This window comes from Apostichopus japonicus, chromosome 12 (genome assembly GCF_037975245.1).
Source record: "Apostichopus japonicus isolate 1M-3 chromosome 12, ASM3797524v1, whole genome shotgun sequence".
Lineage (NCBI taxonomy): Eukaryota > Metazoa > Echinodermata > Holothuroidea > Aspidochirotida > Stichopodidae > Apostichopus > Apostichopus japonicus.
The window spans coordinates 5,922,939-5,942,498 of NC_092572.1; the positions used below are offsets into that span (position 1 = coordinate 5,922,939).

General features: G+C 33.2%; 1 protein-coding gene across 7 annotated transcripts in view; it reads left to right on the forward strand.

Moving 5' to 3' along the window:
* LOC139977545 (uncharacterized) overlaps positions 1 to 19,560 on the forward strand; it is a 270,650-nt gene that overhangs the window by 213,864 nt on the left and 37,226 nt on the right. For 2 of the 7 annotated variants that reach the window (XM_071986921.1, XM_071986928.1), the window contains 11 exons: positions 839 to 940; positions 1,677 to 1,701; positions 2,130 to 2,173; positions 8,597 to 8,776; positions 9,061 to 9,168; positions 9,453 to 9,654; positions 10,319 to 10,439; positions 10,644 to 10,752; positions 11,001 to 11,097; positions 11,195 to 11,294; positions 11,567 to 13,954. In XM_071986921.1, the coding sequence (XP_071843022.1) occupies positions 839 to 940; positions 1,677 to 1,701; positions 2,130 to 2,173; positions 8,597 to 8,776; positions 9,061 to 9,168; positions 9,453 to 9,654; positions 10,319 to 10,439; positions 10,644 to 10,752; positions 11,001 to 11,097; positions 11,195 to 11,294; positions 11,567 to 11,587 (1,109 nt within the window). In that variant the 3' untranslated portion in view covers positions 11,588 to 13,954. Of the gene's footprint in view, positions 1 to 838; positions 941 to 1,676; positions 1,702 to 2,129; positions 2,174 to 8,596; positions 8,777 to 9,060; positions 9,169 to 9,452; positions 9,655 to 10,318; positions 10,440 to 10,643; positions 10,753 to 11,000; positions 11,098 to 11,194; positions 11,295 to 11,566; positions 13,955 to 19,560 lie in introns of those variants that run through there. The other 5 variants (XM_071986922.1, XM_071986927.1, XM_071986926.1 and 2 more) reach the window with 4 other exon arrangements.

A 19,560-nucleotide genomic window follows, 5' to 3' on the forward strand; every position in this document is an offset into this window, starting at 1 on the left:
ATTGCACTACTAAATATATGAGGAACGTTAATTTTCAAAGGCTGATTGACCCTCTTTCAAACTTATAAAAGTTTTAAAGAACAAACACCTCAGAGCTGTTTTCACAAAATATCTTCTCCTTTTTAGTTTACATAGTACATCTGCTTTTCATTAATTTTCACGATTTCCTACGAAAATATATAACTTAACTGCAGTATAAGAAAATTTTATCAGCAACTGCAGGTTTTATCCATCCAGCATACGGAGATCGATGCTGCGTAATTTTCTTTTCTGTCTTTTTTTATTCTAAATTATACAACTTTGAAACTAAAGCCCAAACGCGACTCTATCCAAAGTGATTCCCCAAATCTCACTTGTCCGATTCATTTCGTCAACTATACTCAATCGATGGATTACAGAAGAAATGAGAGTAAAAGCCAATACAGTGCATTTCAAGAACTACTCACCTCAAGCAACCATCAATATCCCCAAAACAGTACACATTACCAATGCCTATTTGTATCCTACAATTTTGATAGTGTAAAGTGAAAGACGAATAAGGAAACATGAAAATGTTAAGAGGTGGATTTCCCAGATGAAGTCATTATTAACTTGGCTGTTTCGAGTTGCTCACCATCTCTATTATAACAATATATGATGATCATTGGAAATCAAGTGTTACACTTGACTAAGACTTCGCCTTTGTAGCGAAAGCATTCTTCAGTAATTCGCATTAGATACAACGTCCCCATAACGTAATGTGAAAATGCAGAAAAATATGTTTGACATTTCTTCTCAATCTTAACGTGTATGGCTGTTCATAGTAACAATTATAAACGTATTCTTTCTGTATCTTCAGAATGCAACTATACAGGGCGTATTGCTGCCTGCATAGTAGAGGCCACCATCATTCTGGTGTTAATCATTGTAATCATTTATTTGATCGCACGTGACAGACTAGGTATGCCGTTTTCCTCTTCTTCTCTTTAAGTACATGTTTCTAGTATTGACTTAATATTTTCTACGTGGATGAAAATGATATGGTCACATATTTAGCTGTAAAGATTACATACATTTTCAGTGTCTTTGACATCTAAATTCAGTAGAGTTTCATTTCGATAACGAGGCCCAAATAACATCTTCACATATGAAACAAAGTCACATATTACATCAAAATTTAGCTTATTGAGCACTGATTCACCTACATGTGTATGAACCATTCAGAAAATTAAGTACTACAATATAATGTATACAACAAAAACAATATTTCAGTTAAATGATAGTGTATAAACTCTTTTTCAAAGTTGTTTAATTTATAATTAAATGGAGATTTTAAATTTACATGTATCAATATACCTTTCAATAGTTAGTTTCAATACTAAATATTGTGACTCATTTCTTTAACTTTCTCCGTAAAATTCATCTAAAATGTTATGATTGCACCAGACAAACTAGTATTTTTTTAACTATTTTGTTCAAAAGGGTGATATATGAGCGGCGCCTTGGGTCAGCCAAATAACCTTGTCTGCATTTCTCTAACAATAAGTAGCAAACATATGCCAGTATAAAAACTCTACTATTAATTTCAGTTACTGCACAATGATTTTTAGTTTAAACGCTTAAATACGTCATTAACTGCATTAATAGTTTCACTTTGTTATCTTGGCAATTTATTGTATTGTTCTTGTTTGACAAAGGACCCGGAAAGAAAACAGAACCCAGGTAAGAATACTTTTTTTCCAAATGCACCATTTCGTTCTAAATTTACAATTGTTTTTCCTTGGGAGAATCCTAACCCTCCTTCATTAGATTCTGCTTCAAAGACCCCAGGGCAACAACCCTCGATTATTAAATACTTTATTCACATCTTGCCTCCCATGAAGAGCTAATTGTTTGGACAGAATGCACTATTGGACGTTTAAAACATATTTTTTATTTGGAAGAGGAGGTGGGGTGGAACACAGGTACCTCTATATAGAGGGAAATGAACCATGTGCAACCACATCCTATTCAAAATCGTTTATTCTCCTATGGCCCTTCCACAAAATTTCAGCCCAAACCTTAATTATTCGGGGGAAATTTGAATCCCTCCCCCTACACATTTGAAATCCACGCAAATAACTTACCATTCAGGTCTACTTCGTTTACAGATCCACTAACCAAATCGAAGAAATAAAAGGAGCTGAAAATAGAGGTAGATTGTTTAATTAATAATGTTGACATTTTTTTCAAATATAAGATGGATATTTCACTAACAGGTTGGCCATTTGTTACAATGTTATTTTGTTTTGCTAAGGGACATAAAGGGTCTGGTCCAGTTTGAAAATTTAAGAGGAGGTGGGGTATGAGGTATGGGGAGGAGGATAATATTTACAATTAAATTGTTAAAAGATAAATATATGCCGAGCCCCATCCCTGTTCCTCACCGATGACCAAAAACTTCAGAGTTTCTCAAGTAACTTATACCTGCACTTTGTATTGAATTCGCTACAAGGTGGTCTACCAAATAAACTCTACCAACAATAGGGACAATCGCGTAGCATATTTTGTATCGCGAATATATGGGTTATATTTTCTATTTTTCTATTTTATTTATTTGATATAATTCATATAACAAATTATGATGAATGTGGTCATGGCAAGCCTATTGAAAAGGTAACTGTTTCTAAAAAAAATTAATACACAAAAAGTCGTCCCCGTTTTCGCGTAGTGGCGAACGTGCACTTTTGGCGAAATTGAGTTAAATATTGTTCTTACCTATTCGAGGGTGAAGAATCGGTTAAGCCGGGTTAGAAGTTTTAAAACTGTTTATTTTTTCGTTTTTTTCTGACTCATTTTTGACGAATGTCCACCTAAGACCTACTCTCGTTTTTACATACTGACGAATACTTTAGTAATCATTACAACCATTCAGTAACACTATTTGTCTAAGGTCCATGCATTTTTGCATATCGACGAATATGTCCCTTTGGAACAAGCCGAACATAACAACCATGTCATACTGACTTGAGAACCAACTAACTGCCATTTGAAAACACCCAGGATTATGGGAAGGTAATATCTCTATTAGTTCACCTCGTCATTTAATTGATTAATACAGTATTCATATACTACGGAAGCGTAGAAAGGACATGGTGATGAAAGAGAAACAAACTCGTCAAAATGACAAAATTCAGTAAAATGACGTTTTGCCGAGTTTAACAACTCGTCAAAACGACAAAATTATTTAATTTGCCGAGATGCAACAAGTCGTCAAAATGACAAAATTCTGAAAATTGACGTTTTGCCGAGATACAATAACTCATCAAAATGACAAAATTCTGAAAATTGACGTTTTGCCGAGATACAACAAGTCGTCAAAGTGACAAAATTTTGAAAATTGACGTTTTGCCGAGATACAACAAGTCGTCAAAATGACAAAAATCTGAAAATTGACGTTTTTGCCGAGATACAACAAGTCGTCAAAACGGCAAAATTCTGAAAATTGACGTTTTGCCGAGATACAAAACTCATCAAAATGACAAAAACCTGAAAGTTGTCGTTTTGACGATTTTTATCTCGGCAAAACGTCAATTTTCAAAATGTTGTCATTTTGTTGAGTTTGTTACTCTTTCATCACCATGTCCCTTCTACGCTTCCGTAATATACGATAGCATAACTCGTGAAAACAGAATGAGATGTGGGTCAACAATAGCCTACTGTTAGGATTGCAGAACATTCTATGCTTGTATCTGTTGTTATAGTAGCTATAGAGGGTAGACTGGAGTAACGCTATTTATCTCTACTGAATCGGTGTAACAGTGCGACTGTCGGTACATTTAATTAGAGCTGTTTACGTGTAAATGAGGAAACAGGTGGTGTGAGTCACTGACGGACATTGATGACAATGGGTGTAACTCGTATAAAAATGATGAATAAATCACTCAAATTTTAATTGTGACCGCGAAGACTACAATACCTAGACCAATGTTAATTAATTTAAGCCATTCTTAGAGTTAGCCTAACCATACCTAAGGATTAAAGGGAAGGAATCCCAAACAATCATAATGAACTTATATCACCAAGATCCTTGTGATGAACTTATCCCTAAAATATCTAAGTCCATTTTCTTGCACGGTACGGGAGTAAATTGGTTTTAAAAGTCGTGGCATGGACCAACTTTTTGCCAATGTGTAATGTCACAGTGCCACTTGGGATGGTTGGGGGGGGGGCGATATAATGTAATATTTTGGTGTCCTGTCTCCTTTTCAATGTGAATGTAAACAGTTCAATAAACAAATACCAGTTTTATGACAAATTAAAACATGCAAACGCCAGCTCATTTCCATTTAAGACTTCCTCCAGTCTTCAATTTCATATATAAATAAACGTTAAAAATGTAACATCTCCTTAAAGAAGTACGGTTTCTCTTAGCTGTTGGCGGCTTTGCTCATCACGAGCATTACTCTAGCCTAACTTAAAACTACCTTTTTCTAGCTAAGTAATACCTAGTTACATAATTGAAGGTCACATACTTTTACATGAAACTTTGGAAGGTACTAGCATAGTTTATACTTGAGTACCGTAGTTACTTTGCTACACAGGACGAGGAGGGGAGGGGGGTGGGCGTTTAGACCGAATTACTAGAAAATCTGTATAGCAACCTTTAATACTGTCTTGCCAAATCAATTAATGAAGGATCTTTTACGATTTATCGAAGAAACATCGCTTATTCATTGGCTGACACAATTTCTTCAAGGATGGTCCAGACAAGTAAGGTTGGATAATGGGTTATCGGAAATATTGGAAATAAAGGTTGGTGTGTCTTGGGGTGGGAGGAGGGGGTCCATTATATGGTATATTATTTACTATATATACTGATGAAATTAGGTCAAACTCACACATTTATATAACAAAATATGCCGATGATACTGCTGTATCATGCACAATTTATAAGAGCTCTGTTGAAACTGACCAATGAAATTTGCAGTGTTCTGTAAATGACATAGTTCCAACATGTGACCACAAGACTTTATTGCGTAACTCCCCCCCCCCAAAAAAAAAAAAAAATAAGGGAAATCCGTTTTTGAAAATAAAACACAAAAAACATGGAGGTCTAATTCTATCAAGGTCGCAACGTATTATTATTATTATTATTATTATTATTATTATTATTATTAATATTATTATTATTATTATTATTATTATTATTATTATTATTATTATTATTATTATTATTATTATTATTATTATTATTATTATTATTATTATTATTATTATTATTATTATTATTATTATTATTATTATTATTATTATTATTATTATTATTATTAATATTATTATTATTATTATTATTATTAATATTATTATTATTATTATTATTATTATTATTATTATTATTATTATTATTATTATTATTATTGTTATTGTTATTATTATTATTATTATTATTATTATTATTATTATTATTATTATTATTATTATTATTATTATTATTATTATTATTATTATTATTATTATTATTATTATTATTATTATTATTATTATTATTATTATTATTATTATTATTATTATTATTATTATTATTGTTATTATTATTATTATTATTATTATTATTATTATTATTATTATTATTATTATTATTATTATTATTATTATTATTATTATTATTATTATTATTATTATTATTATTATTATTATTATTATTATTATTATTATTATTATTATTATTATTGAGGGATCTGCAGGGGTGGCTAGAACCTCCAAAACTGAGTACTGGGAGTATACAGTGACGACAGTTTGACCTTTTCTTGCAAAGCATTAAAGTATTAAAAAAAGTATATTATATAGTATCTAGTGTGGCTTACGTTGTGTCTTTCTTTAACCAAAATGCTAAGGAAAATGTTTTCAATACTATTATTCTACCCTGACACATGTGATCTATACAGTGCCTGTTTGGTACCAGTTTATATTGCAAAAAAGCAAAGAAAAGAAGAATGAAGTTTCTTAAATACACACAATCTATATTAATTTAGAATACAATATACTTTTAGAAAAAGTAAATGCTGCTGCAAGACCTGAGTTTACAAGAATGGCTAATAGGATTGACAGTGATCAGAATAACCTTTGTATACAGTACTAAAAACTCTCCTGCACAAATCGAGCAGAAATCTAAAAAATCCACACAAAATACCATACGTAAGTTTACAGCAACTCATTTATTTACCGTGCTGCTTTATACATTCCATTCGAGCACTTATAATGTTTGTTATAGTCTGTTTGTTATATCGTTTTATGTAATAACTTATGTATTTGTAGATGTATTTCATATGATATCCTATCATCTTGACATTTTCTCCCTTTTTATATTAGTTATTCTTGGACTGTTTGCTATCCTATCATCTTAAAAAAACAACTTTTATATGAGTTATTCTTCTTGTTGAGGTGTTATATGACTCCTCTCTATAAATTTTATATGTATACTGGAAGGAAATAAAAAGAAGGAACAACATACTACAGTACAACTTGGAAACACTTGAACAATGGCACAGTTATTTCCTTCTTTAAATCTGAGGATTCACACGAGGTTGGGTTGGATATTATGAATGTGCCTGTGAGCGTAAGAAATTTTTTATATGTATACTGGAAGGAAATAAAAAGAAGGAACAACATACTATAGTACAACTTGGAAACACTTGAACAATGGCACAGTTGTTGGGTTGGATATTATGAATGTGCCTGTGGGCGTAATACAATTTCACATTCCGTTTAAGGGGATAGTATAGTGGAATAGCTTCCCAAAGCGTTTGAAGGATACTTAGAAACTATTGTCAGAGACATTTCACGTAATACACTAACTTGAAAATGAAGAATTGCGCACAATTTTCCGTAGTCTGTGTGCTTTATAAGAGTTCCGACTTAACAGATTACGCCACTGGAACTATTATTTTTGCAACTGCATGTGTTCACATTTCATCATATACCTTGTCTATTTTATACATTATAGAAAATGGTGGGGGTTCTTTAAAATAAATAGGACCAATATATAACCCTTTCTGCAGCCGGCTCTCCTTGCCCTCCCTACCTCAACATCTCTTTATCCGACACCCTACATTTCACCCAAGAAACACATACTAAAACACTTACATCCGCCCATAACCCATACAGATTCCTTGTCTATTTTATACATTGCAACAAAACGTGGGCGTTCTTTTTAAATTAATAAGACCAATATACCACCATTTCAACAGCCGGCTCTCCTTGCCCTATACACCACCTACCCTCGTCATATCCGACTCCATCCATGCCACTCAAGAAAAACATACTAAAACACGTATGTTGATACCTGCGTATAACCCATTCCTTGTCTATTTTATACATTCAAGTAAACCGTGGACATTCTTTTTAAAATTAATAAGACCAATGTACCACCCCTTCGATTATTTTCTTCTATCGTAAGGTTATTCCACCTAACCACCCCCCTTCCTCTCCCCATGTGACAGTGAACATTCACGGTGTACCCTATGGCTACTACACACAAAAGTGACGAATACAAGTCTGTGACAGGACGAACTTCAAAATTTAGTTCTAGCGTAGTGACGAATGTGTGGCGAATGTCTAAAATTAACTGAAAATGACATGACATAACGACGAATATGTTTACACTAAACTTACTACTATGTAAGAAAGTCTTAGATCAGCAATAAACATGAGAACCCAAAGTTCTATTTGTTATATTTAAAATATTGACAACTTTCGGTAAAAAAGATCCTCTTTTAGTTACGCTATACTCAAGTCAAAATATGAAAATCTTTAGAGCACGTTTTCTCAAATTTCACATTTTGAACATTCGTCACTACGCCAGAACGGGGACGAAGTGTTCACATTTTTTTTTTAAACTTTTTTATTTTTTTATTTATTAAACATTATTTTCTATTCAATTTTGTCTGCCATCTGAGTATTTGACCTAACGACCTGTACGATAGGGCAAGTAGAACAGCCACTTCAATTGATGAGCCGAAGATGTGCAAAGTTTGAATTCTTAAAAAATTAAAAGTACATCAAATACAACACAGACTGGCAGCAGTGTTCCTTAACAATAAACAAGATTTTGAATTTAATTTTCCACTTATCATCTGCCACCGAAATATCTCCTAACGGATGCATACACTTTCATCGCTGAAATTGTATATTTTTTTCGCAGATGGACGCATTGATGTGAAAGTAAATCTCTCAAGAAAAATTCTTCATGTCATCAAAAATGGCTTGAAGATCAAACAATGGGGAGACCAAATATTGAAACACTATGAAGTATGCACCTAGTAATGTAGCAGAGTATTCACTTTTGAGAGTGTTCAATAGCTTTTCCACTTAACTATCTGCTTCTAGAGGTTGCTTGATAAGCACAAAACAAGCCTGCCAATCATCTTATGACAGTATTGGGTTCTCTATGTTGATAACAAAATCCATAGCACGGTTTTCAATATTCACTAAATTGGAGATTGGGAATAAGTGGTATCTAGCTATGTATTATGTGTGACCAAATCACGACACGACTGGCAGTTGTGTGCAATATGTATTATTCTTAAAGTTAAAGTTAGTTATGATATCACACCAAGTCACGCTTCCGTCTTTATAGCTTACATGGATCTTCAGGAACTTGAAGTTAATAAGAATAAGAAGAACAAGAATCTTGAAGTCCCAGAGACGAATGTGAAATTAGTTTCAAATTTACCTGGAAAAGGAATGTTACGATATCACAAGGCTTTGGTTATGAGAGCAGAAGGGAATCTAGAAGCTGTGGTCAGAACTTTGTCAGGTATTTACTTTGAATATTACCTTAGCAGACTAAAAGAAAGTAACATCTTCAATACATATTGTTTTACAAAGACCTATATTGAAAATAACGCGTGTGAAAGCAGCATGATATTTTAAGGAGAATGACTTGTGTTAACCCCGTCGACTATTTCATCGAATGTTATGTGATTAAAAGAGAAAAAAAAAACATTTAAAAAACTCAACTTGTCTTAATCAAAGTGTACAGTGGGTGAGACGGTGATAACCTCAATGCGTTTAACAATCTACTGACTGATTGCTTTTCAGGTGATTCAACTTTGCGGATGAATGAATTACAAAGTTCAGAGGTTCAACACATATTCAAACTGCCCGGCGATAACAGTATTATGAAGCTTTTCGGATGGTGTGATACAGGTACGAATACTCGCACTTGTCAAAATGTGGTATTAACCATTCACCCTTTACAATGCAGGCCTTTTTCTTTGCATGTATGTTGTGCTATAAAGAAATACTAGAATAAATTCAAATAATTACACTGATCATGATACTTTTAAGTTAAGAGATAACAAATGAATTGAAAACAAGAAAAATATATGATTAAAACTTGAATTCAATAAGGTAATTTTGCTTGTTCTTGTAAGTATACTACTAATAACTGATTCGCATTCGAATAACTTTATATGATTACTCCTTTTTAGTACCAAATTATCTGATTTGTGAAAATTTAAGCGGAGGAACTCTTTCAGATCACCTAACTGAAGAGTTCAGTTCCCAGAAAGTACATCAGTATGGCAATACTAAACGGAAACGTTTTCAAGTTGCTGAGAAGGGAAATGCTGAACATCTACCAAAGTATGCACTTCAGGTGGCGAGAGGATTAAAGTTTTTGACCAAACATAGAGTAAGTTTATCCCATCCAAGTGTGATTATTTATTGGAAAAAAATATGTAAATTGTGCGGGGAAACTTTGTTCCTTTAGAATACAGGGATACAGATATGGAACAAATGATTTCAAAGAGCATTGGTCAAATCAGCATCAGATGTAGACCGATGGTGGCTTTACTTAACAAAGTTGCATGTGAGGCTATTGATATGGACTTTTGTTAGATGATATGGGTTGTCTTTATCTGAATGCTAGTTTCATTAGCGACTGCACGTTAATCAAAAACCAGCTTGGCTGACTTTGTTTAAACGGGTAATGGAAAATGGACTGGCATAATGTAGTTTACATGTGGTGTGTGAATTTCTATGGTGTGATCTAAATTTGGACTGCTTAGACGACCTGTTAAGGGCCATCTGGCGTGTATACCCTTTTTTCGTAATCACCATCTAGGAGGAGAAAGATAATAAGATGGTAATTAATAATTCCAAATAAAATGTTGTCCAAACGTTTAGGAGGCATTTGTCTGGTAAATAAAGACACTTCAGCAAACACTGGGAACATTCGGAGCAGGCATTAACGGTTAAGCCTTTTCGAGGCAATTTAAATCTGAACGATTCTTTTAATAATCGATGTACTACTTAATCACTGTAATTCTGTAATGAAAACATTTTATCTTGGACAATTCGTAAGCCCCGGTCTTCGAAGTAAGAAAGTCTTGCTGGATGCTGCTGGGAGGTGCAAGTTATACGACTTTGTGTCAATGGAAAACGCAAAAGAATGGACTAAATTATTTTGGAATGGGGTCAGTATGAGCTATCAATGGCTGTTTATAAGACAGATATGAAATTAACTTGCAATATATATACGTGTAAAAAGATATTTCCTTCTCCCATTAGCTAATTAAAGTCTTCGTTTATCCATACGAAAGGATATTTCAATTCAAAGAACAGGGGAATTTTAAATGCCACTGTCTTTATTTAAATTGCCATATGTTTCTTTCGCACAGAACGTTCCCTTTCAATGGATGCCTCCAGAGTTTCTCTTTCTTGAAACAATTTCTCCAGCAGGAGACGTATGGTCCTTTGGTGTTCTCCTCTGGGAAATTTTCAGTTACGGTAAGCGCATTTAACTGATATAGCCGAATATTGTAGCCCACATGCGACTGATTTACAAGCAAAGAGTCATTCCTGCATTTTATATTTAACTTTATTTCGCACAATTTTCTGATTGAAAAATGCTGTACTTTAATTTTATTGCGTTTCAACATAAGTACAAAGGCGCATAGAATGTATTCTCTATATGTAAAAAAATATGAACGGAAAGTAGATTTTCACGGTATATAACATTATTTACCTCTGTGTAGGATCGGAACCGTACAAAGGACAAACCAGAGCTGATGTCGAGAAGAGCCTTCGCGCAAAACGGCAGCTCCTTCTACCCGATAACTGCCCAGGAGCTATGTAAGCAAACTTTATATGTACTTCTTGTTACTGCGCTATCTCTTAACACCCTGTTCATTTTGTGTATGTTTACATTGGCTCCGTTTGTTCATCTCAGCTGGCAGGTGATGATAACTTGTTGGGAACCAGCTGTAGAAGAAAGACTTAAAATTGATGATGTAACATATAAGCTAGCTGCAATGTGCCAAGAGGATAAGGTAAGAACATCCAAGTAATATATTTATGGTTAATATTAAATAGATTTTGCGTCAACCAAGGATTGCTTGGGAAGTAATTGAGTTTTATCCCACATTTCACTTTTCGGAAGTTAAAGAAAGCTGTGTTATCACCCTTGTAAAAATTACATGTATTCTCTCTAGAGTGATTTATATTCTGTAATAATAAATACTGTTTAAAATGTTTTACTTCATTACATACCATAGTGGTTCAGTACATCAACTTCATCGACTTTCTAACTTTTTGTCAAAAGGAATATCAGGAAATCGGATAAGAAGACCTTTAATAGACGCAAGCATTTATCGTCGACTAACAAATTTGAACGATGAGTATGGAAACATTATTTGACGGAAGAACAACCGAAAGAAATACTTAATATCGACTGACATATTTTCATATTTTCCATCGTTTTACTTGTTATCCTTATTTGAATGTATATATTATTTGAAAGGTGTCCGTACTTGGCAAGAATAATATAGTTTACATTAAAATAAATATTTCTTAGAAGAACATTTTGGTACGTAGAATATGCAAATTATTAAATATTTAATTTAAATAGAAATCAACTAATGTAATCATTTTATGTTGTGATATATCTCTAAAAACAAATATGATGAGAGAATATGTTCTCTTGTGACATAAGTAATACAAAATAACGATGTGATACTCTGATGTATTTATTACATCATACTACAAAGTATGTCAGTAATTAAAATTTAATTGTAAAAGTGAAAGATGATTATGCTTTTTTCTATTGCAACTGCATATATGAGGTTAATTTTTGAATTAAACGCAATTTGTTGCACAGTGATGATACGGAAGAAAGATTCTTTGCTTTCTGTATTGCTCTTGTGATATTTTCTGTTGAGTATAAGGCTCGATGCTACCGTTAGTGCAATCATTGTGTACTTCATTCTTGTTACCCACACAGGAAAGGAAAAGCAATTGACATGGTATCGAAAACAGACAGTGTGATCGTTTAGCTGTTCTTATGCACGAGAGTATCGGTAAAAATCAGGGGATTTCCCGAACGTTGATCAAAGTCGAAAACAAAACGTTAACAATGCCATTGCTTCAAAGGGGACCAGTTTATTTACTTACTTGTATACGAAAATAGTGTTCGTGGAAGAAAAAGTGTGTGTGACCTTTAACAAAACTTATTGTTGCAAATATGATGTGTTGCTAGATCTGTCGGTGCTTACCTAATATCGATATATCCACAAATTCAGATATATGGTTGCTGATCATATGTAGGATTTTGGTCTACTTTTTTAATACGAAGTATTTTCTGATTTCATTTAGCCTTTATAATTGTTTGTTTAAAAAATATAATTGATTGCAAGTAGCTAGCAGCCTATTGTACTCGTATCAACACAGATACGCCTCGAAGACTTATCATAAACATGTTGACGACATTAACTCCAATGCATTCAATATGCTTCGTGAATAAGCCCATAGCTATAATACTGTGTTACTTTGTTTATGACACTGCGTTGCTAATTTTCTCGTTTTAGAAATTATATACCCAATATGAATTTTAATATAAACGGTTCATGTGCTAGAGGAATCACAAACCTAAGTCATCCTAATTCTGTGACGTAGCTAACAAACAGAACTCAAATTATGTCGAATGGTGCATGATATTGTACGTGGTATTGTTTATAGTTAGGTCTGTACTCATCTGTTTTCTTAATATCCATCATATCAAATTATGTACAATACATGACTTTACAAATTCCGTTTATGATATTGTTTGCATCATATCCATCATTTTAATATTGAATAACAATAACTCATTCAATTGTAAATGTGCCCTAACTTGACACCGCTAAAACAAATAACTTTGTTTTATTTATCTGTAGCCTACAGTCAGTACGAATTCGTTGAATCAAAATTAACTTTGCTTCCATTTTATTCCCATTACTCTTCTTACTTCATGTTTTATAAGTTTACGTTTTATGAAAATATATCTGAGTTATTTTTGTATTCACATAACCACATATAGACGATAACTTACAAAGTGTATAAAGCCATAACCATAATACGACAACGACAACTTCAATATAGGTATAGTTATACCGAGTGTATAAAAGCAACCGTTTGGTAGACAGTCACGCACGATTTCTTCCCTTAGTAAGAATCTTTTCGGGCAATCGAAACGATTACCAATCTTTGTTTGTTAATATTTTCTTGCAAATCACTGTGAAATTTATTTGAGATCTATAATGAAAAAAGGAGTATTGGTAGTAGCTTTGAAATAAAGGTGGTATATAATGCTAACACTAATAATACTCACTCTATGGCACATTTATTTTACTGGGCAAAACACCAACACAGGTTTGCACTAAATTCAGTTCATTTAGCTGCTTATCAATTTTTACTCAAACTTCAGTGTAGTATTGGTACCAAGCTGCATTTATTAACGTTTGTAGTAACATTTACGTAACTCATTCACAATCATCAGTGCTCTAATTGCACATCGTTAAAACGTATAATTTTGTTTTATTGCTTTGTAATTATTAGTCATTACTATAGACGTTTAATCATCTTCACTTATATTTATGTTTTCAGCAATCTTCTTACGTAATGTTTTATGCAGAGTTTACGACAGTGGAAAAATAAAGAGTTTTATCCTTTTTCACATTGCTACATATTTCCTTTTTTTAGGGATGATAACTAACAAATTGAATATATCCATACCATAGTACGACAGCGAAAATTTATATATAGTTATAGTTATACCGAGTGTATATTGAATAATAATAATTGGAAACGGTTAATTTACAAACGAAATGGCAACCTGTACTCCAAGAAATCACTGACAACTGACATAATCTACCATAACTAACTTTGAACAGCACCGTTTCAATTAAAAAAAAAAGAGAAGTGATTTCAAAGACAATGAGAGAAATGTATGTGTCATTAAACCCATATGTTTCTTGAAAGTAACTGTGAAATCGATTTGAGCTCTGTAATAAAAAAAAAGTATATGGTAGTAGCTGTAAAATAAATGCACTATATGATGCTGACACCAAAATGAGAGTCTAATTACAAGCATATGTTTGGGAGTGGTTATTTGGCAATTTTATTTTCTGATGGGACGGGATGGTCATTTGGTTACGTGTTACTCAACATGAATGTATCGTCATAAAAGACGTAGGTTTGTAAAATTCAAAGCAACTCACTAAAATCAAATTGACGTTTCTCCTCGTGAATAGTGAAGCAGTAGGTTTTTATTTCAAATCTTTCTTTACAAAAATTGGCGGGATTAGAAATACTTTATTATTATTCATTGAACGTGTTCCATAATACCAGCTCGCTTACCAACCTCTCCAACAGGCAATTTCAACACAACATCGACTTCAGTTCAAATGATCTGATATATTGATTTTTCAGATAGTGTATAGGCGAATATGACCTTGTAACGTTTTAAACAGGTCTCTCATTCCTCACCGGAAGGTTACACCTCCATTAATAGCGTAATCATAACAATCAACATAGTCCTTTGTCATAGCGATACTTGTTATAGAAAAACTCCTAGAACAGTTAAGAAAGATCCCTCTTCATTAAGTAGATTCAAAATGTTCATTTTACTTAATGACCGATTACATGGGCAAACCTAATATTTAACATTTTTGTGCCACATTATTAGAATTTGATGGTTTCATTTCTTTCTTGAAATGTTAATTTAGATGAGTTTTGCAACATGTTGAATAAAAATCGTGACGTTCAAAACATGTCATAGTATACCGGCATCGGCCTGAACTTTGTCTATCGTCATATTGGTTATTAATGAAAACAACATTGTATTGCAACGTTAGACAGAGGTCTTACAAACGGACTGAGATCATTCTGACATACTCTGGCAACATTTTAAGAAAAAGCTCTGTATCGCATCAGCTTTATGTGATGTTAATGTATATAATATACACTATATGTTATTATCACACAACTTGTTAGATTTTGTCAAAGTATATTGCCAGTGAATGCCGCTGTGATCTAATCACAGATGCACGGGCAAACATTTCATATAGTTGTGATCTAATCACAGATGCACGCGCAAACATTTCATATAGTTATGTTAATCTTCATAGCATTCCCAAAACCACACTGTAAAGCACCCGATAAGATTTACAGCTACTGTAATCTCTGTGTGAATCGGCTGACTGTAATCTTAAGTTGGTAAACATTGATACAAGGATCCATGGGGTGCCAAAGTAAATTCAATATAGTACAATGAGTCACCGCATTCACAATCACGTATAATAATGATGGTAATGCTTTATGTGTTTTTGTTAAACACAATAACATCGTAACGTAGGTTAATGGGTTCTACATAGTTCCTTATGTGTTAAAGATGATATTACACACTGAATTACTAAATCTGAAATACAGCACAATGGAATCGACAGAATCATTTAGTACTTATTTTTGGAAGCCAACGCAAGTCCTTCGAATTACATATATTTATTAGTACAAAATGCATGTAGGCTTCAATATATACATTAATGTGTCATTAGTCAGTGGGTAAAAGACCAACACAGGTTACACTAATTTCGATTCGTTGAATTGCTCTTTACATTTTATTCGACTTCAATGACTTAATTCTATTGGTCCCAAGCTTATCCTTCATTTATTAACGTTTGTAGTAACTGTTACATTACATACATTGGTTGGATATATATTTCTCATATAAAGTAGGTTGAGTTTAACACTGTTACCGAAATTTATAGTAATTACATTAAGTCTCTTTCACAACCGTCAGTGATTTTACAACATAACATGTAACAAACACTAAAGCACAGTTCTTATTCGTAGTGTAAAGGCACCGTTTCTACTTCCTTAAGCCATCGTATCACTATATGATATAGGCCATTTCTATACACATATCAATGCTAACGTATACGGATCAAACATTCCTCTATTATAATAATACGGAATTGTGGACTTTGACAAACAATAGGTTCCTGTGAATTTAAAAGTGAACATTCCAGCAGTATCTCTGTTTGTATAGGCAGTCGTCTATATTTAACCTTCACACCTCTTGACAATTGTTTTACTGAACCAGTGTTTGTCTTACTCTGGTCGAAAATATTTGGACTAGGTGAGGGCGGTATGTAAGAAGTGATTAACTTATCGTATTAGTATAGGTGGCTTAGTTACGCTGCCTTGGCAATTATTGCTACTGTTTCTGTATTGCTGTAATTGTGATTGATGCTGGCGAGACAACTGTTTAATCCCACCGAGTCGTCGTTGTTTTGTCCATGAAGTAGCAACGGGCTCTAAGTTAGTAGTACGTATGTTACCCACGTGCCATATGATACATCACAAAATTGCGACATCACTCGGCTGACATCAGGAAGTTACAAATTACACAACTTAATTGGTGTAGGGCACGTGTAATATATGAGAAAGCCACAAACTCATGCAACAATGATATTGATGATGCAAATATATTTCGAAAATTACAGCATTCCCATTCCATTTTAAGAAATAATAACCAGAATGGAATGTCCTTCCTTCTCAAAAGCCAGATAACCGTCAAATACATCAAATTACCGCTATTATCAATTTATCAATTAAATATAAACTATTTTATATGTTGGTATTGATTTTTCACACGATTGTGGTATACCATGATGCTAATTCAAAGTCATGAAACAATGTCATGTTTCTCGCAATTTGCTTGACATTCTAATATGCGTCACTAAGTGCGGAAATGATGGTAGAAAGAAAAATACTGTATATTGAAACTTTGTATAACAGTAACAAATAAGCATATGAGCAAATCGTCGCTTATTTTACAGCATAATAGGATAATTAAAGGAATAAAAGTGAAAAAAAAGAAAAGGAACTACAATATTAAGCTAAGATGTCCCAAACGACATTCTGAATATTTGGGTAACTTGTATTTGAAAGCTCTGTATCACATAAGCTAGATACTATGTATTGTATGTAAAGATGAAATTGCACACTAAATTTAAAAATCTGAATTAAGGCACAATAGAATCCGATAGAACCATTTATTTTGTTTGTTGGAAGCCACTGCAAGTCCGTACAATTACATGTTAGTGCTAGTACATATACATCAATGTGTCAGGAGTTGGATTACAACCGTAAGTGATATCATAATAGGTAACATACACTATAGCAGAGTTCTTATTCGTAGTGTAATGGCACCGTTTCTACTTCCTCAATGCGTACTTATTACTGTCGGCTATAGGACATTTCTTTCCCCAATGAATGCTAACGTATAAGGACCAAACGTACCCTTATTACAATAATACGAAGTTGTGGCTTTGACAAACAATAAATTCCTGGGAATTTGAAAATAAACATTCCCAAAGCAGTATATTTGCATAGTCTGTGTTCAACCTTTACACTTCTTATCAATTGTTATGCTGCACCAGTGTTTGTCTTACGGTGGTCACACATCTTTGACTAGGTGTGGGCGGTATTTAGAAATGATTACGTTATCGTTTTAGTACAGGTAACCTTGTTACGGTGCCTTAAAAATTGCTACTGTTTCGGTTTTCTGTTCGTTATATTGTCCTTGACGTGGCAACGTGCTCTAACTCAATAGTAAATATGTGACGCGCATGTGATATGATACATCACATCATCAAAAATTGCGTCGTCACCAGGCTGATATCAGACAAATACAAATGACACAGCTTAATTGGTGTAGGGCATGTGTAATATATATGAGAAAGCACAAATCTTATACAACAATGAAAATTCGAATGCAAACATATTTCGGAATTTAAAGCATTCCCATTCAATTCTGGAATGAAGTAATAATAAAAATATTAATAATGGCCTTGCTTCTCAAAAGAATTATTACTGTCAAACACATCAAATAACAGTTATTTTCAATTGTTCAATTCCCCGTTAATATTTGATAGGTTGATATTCAGATTCCACACGATTCTGTGTATACCATGGTGCTAAAAAGTTTCTCGCAATTTGCTTGACATTCACACTGAAGAACAACCATCAATATGATATACGTAACTTAGTGCGAAAATGAAGGTAAAATAAAAAAAAAAAAACAATAGTTGAGAAGCTCTGTATAACCAAAACAAATAAACATATGAACGTGTCCTTTTACTTAAATCGGTATGTAAATATCAAACTCAAAATGTAGCAAACTTTTGCAGATACATGTGATTAAAGTCAGAATTATAATCTGTAAGGTAGGAAAATTGAGTTGATTTGAACTACTTTAAAGATGAGTGTGATAATGTTATGTTCTTGCAGTTATGTCATATGCATTACCATTTCAGCAAACGAACCATCCACAAGCATAATCAGTTCATCGTAATTTCCGAGGCAACATAACCGATCCAGTGACATGCACATAATTAAAGTATTCAGTCTCGTAAGTGATTTTTTTGTTGGGGGGGGGGTCATTCTAAAGCCCCTAACTGTTTGAATTTTGGGCAGTAGCTGGTGAAGTGTTCCTCCTTAGCTTAGACGTCAGAGGGTGCATTCTGGGGCATATGGAACTGCAACTGCAGGTAAATATATCTAGGCAACAAACTATGCTTATGAGTTGAAATAAATGTATGTATGCGATTGCAAAACGAATGTATTCAAATTAAACTGCAAATACCTCGCCCTTGTGTACGATTGATTCAACACATCAGTGTCTCTTGAAACTCGAGAAGTGGTCTAATTCTTCCACATCTCATGTAAATAAATCCACGACTGGAGATGAAGGTTGGCAATGAGCACGCCATTGAACGGCATCATTAATGAGTTAAATTTAACTAAAGTTGTTCTTTTGACTTACGGTATGTCGCAATTTGCGTTGAATTGGTGGAATATTTTATATTTTTTCACAACTTAAACCCTGGACAGAGTAGTGTATTTTCGTTGACACGTTAATTTCTATTTCAAAACATAGGAAACAGCCGAGAAGGTATGTATACTTAGGAAAGAGAAGAAACTGATTTGGTTTAACGTAGATATCCAAAACTGCACAGGCGACAATTACTTAGTATCGAATTATTTTCCCTAGTTAACCACAATTGGTGGAAACAAGCCCAGTGACGCACCGAGATTAGATGAGAATACATTTTATTTCAAAAGCCGGAAACTGCTATACTTTCAAAATGATTAAAGATTAATATCACAAAAAAAAATTGTTGAAAAACTTGATAAAATAGTTTTCTGCTTGATGTTATTGAAATTAAATACCATATAAAAGAGATAAACTTAGTTTACCTTTCCTCTCCCTAACAC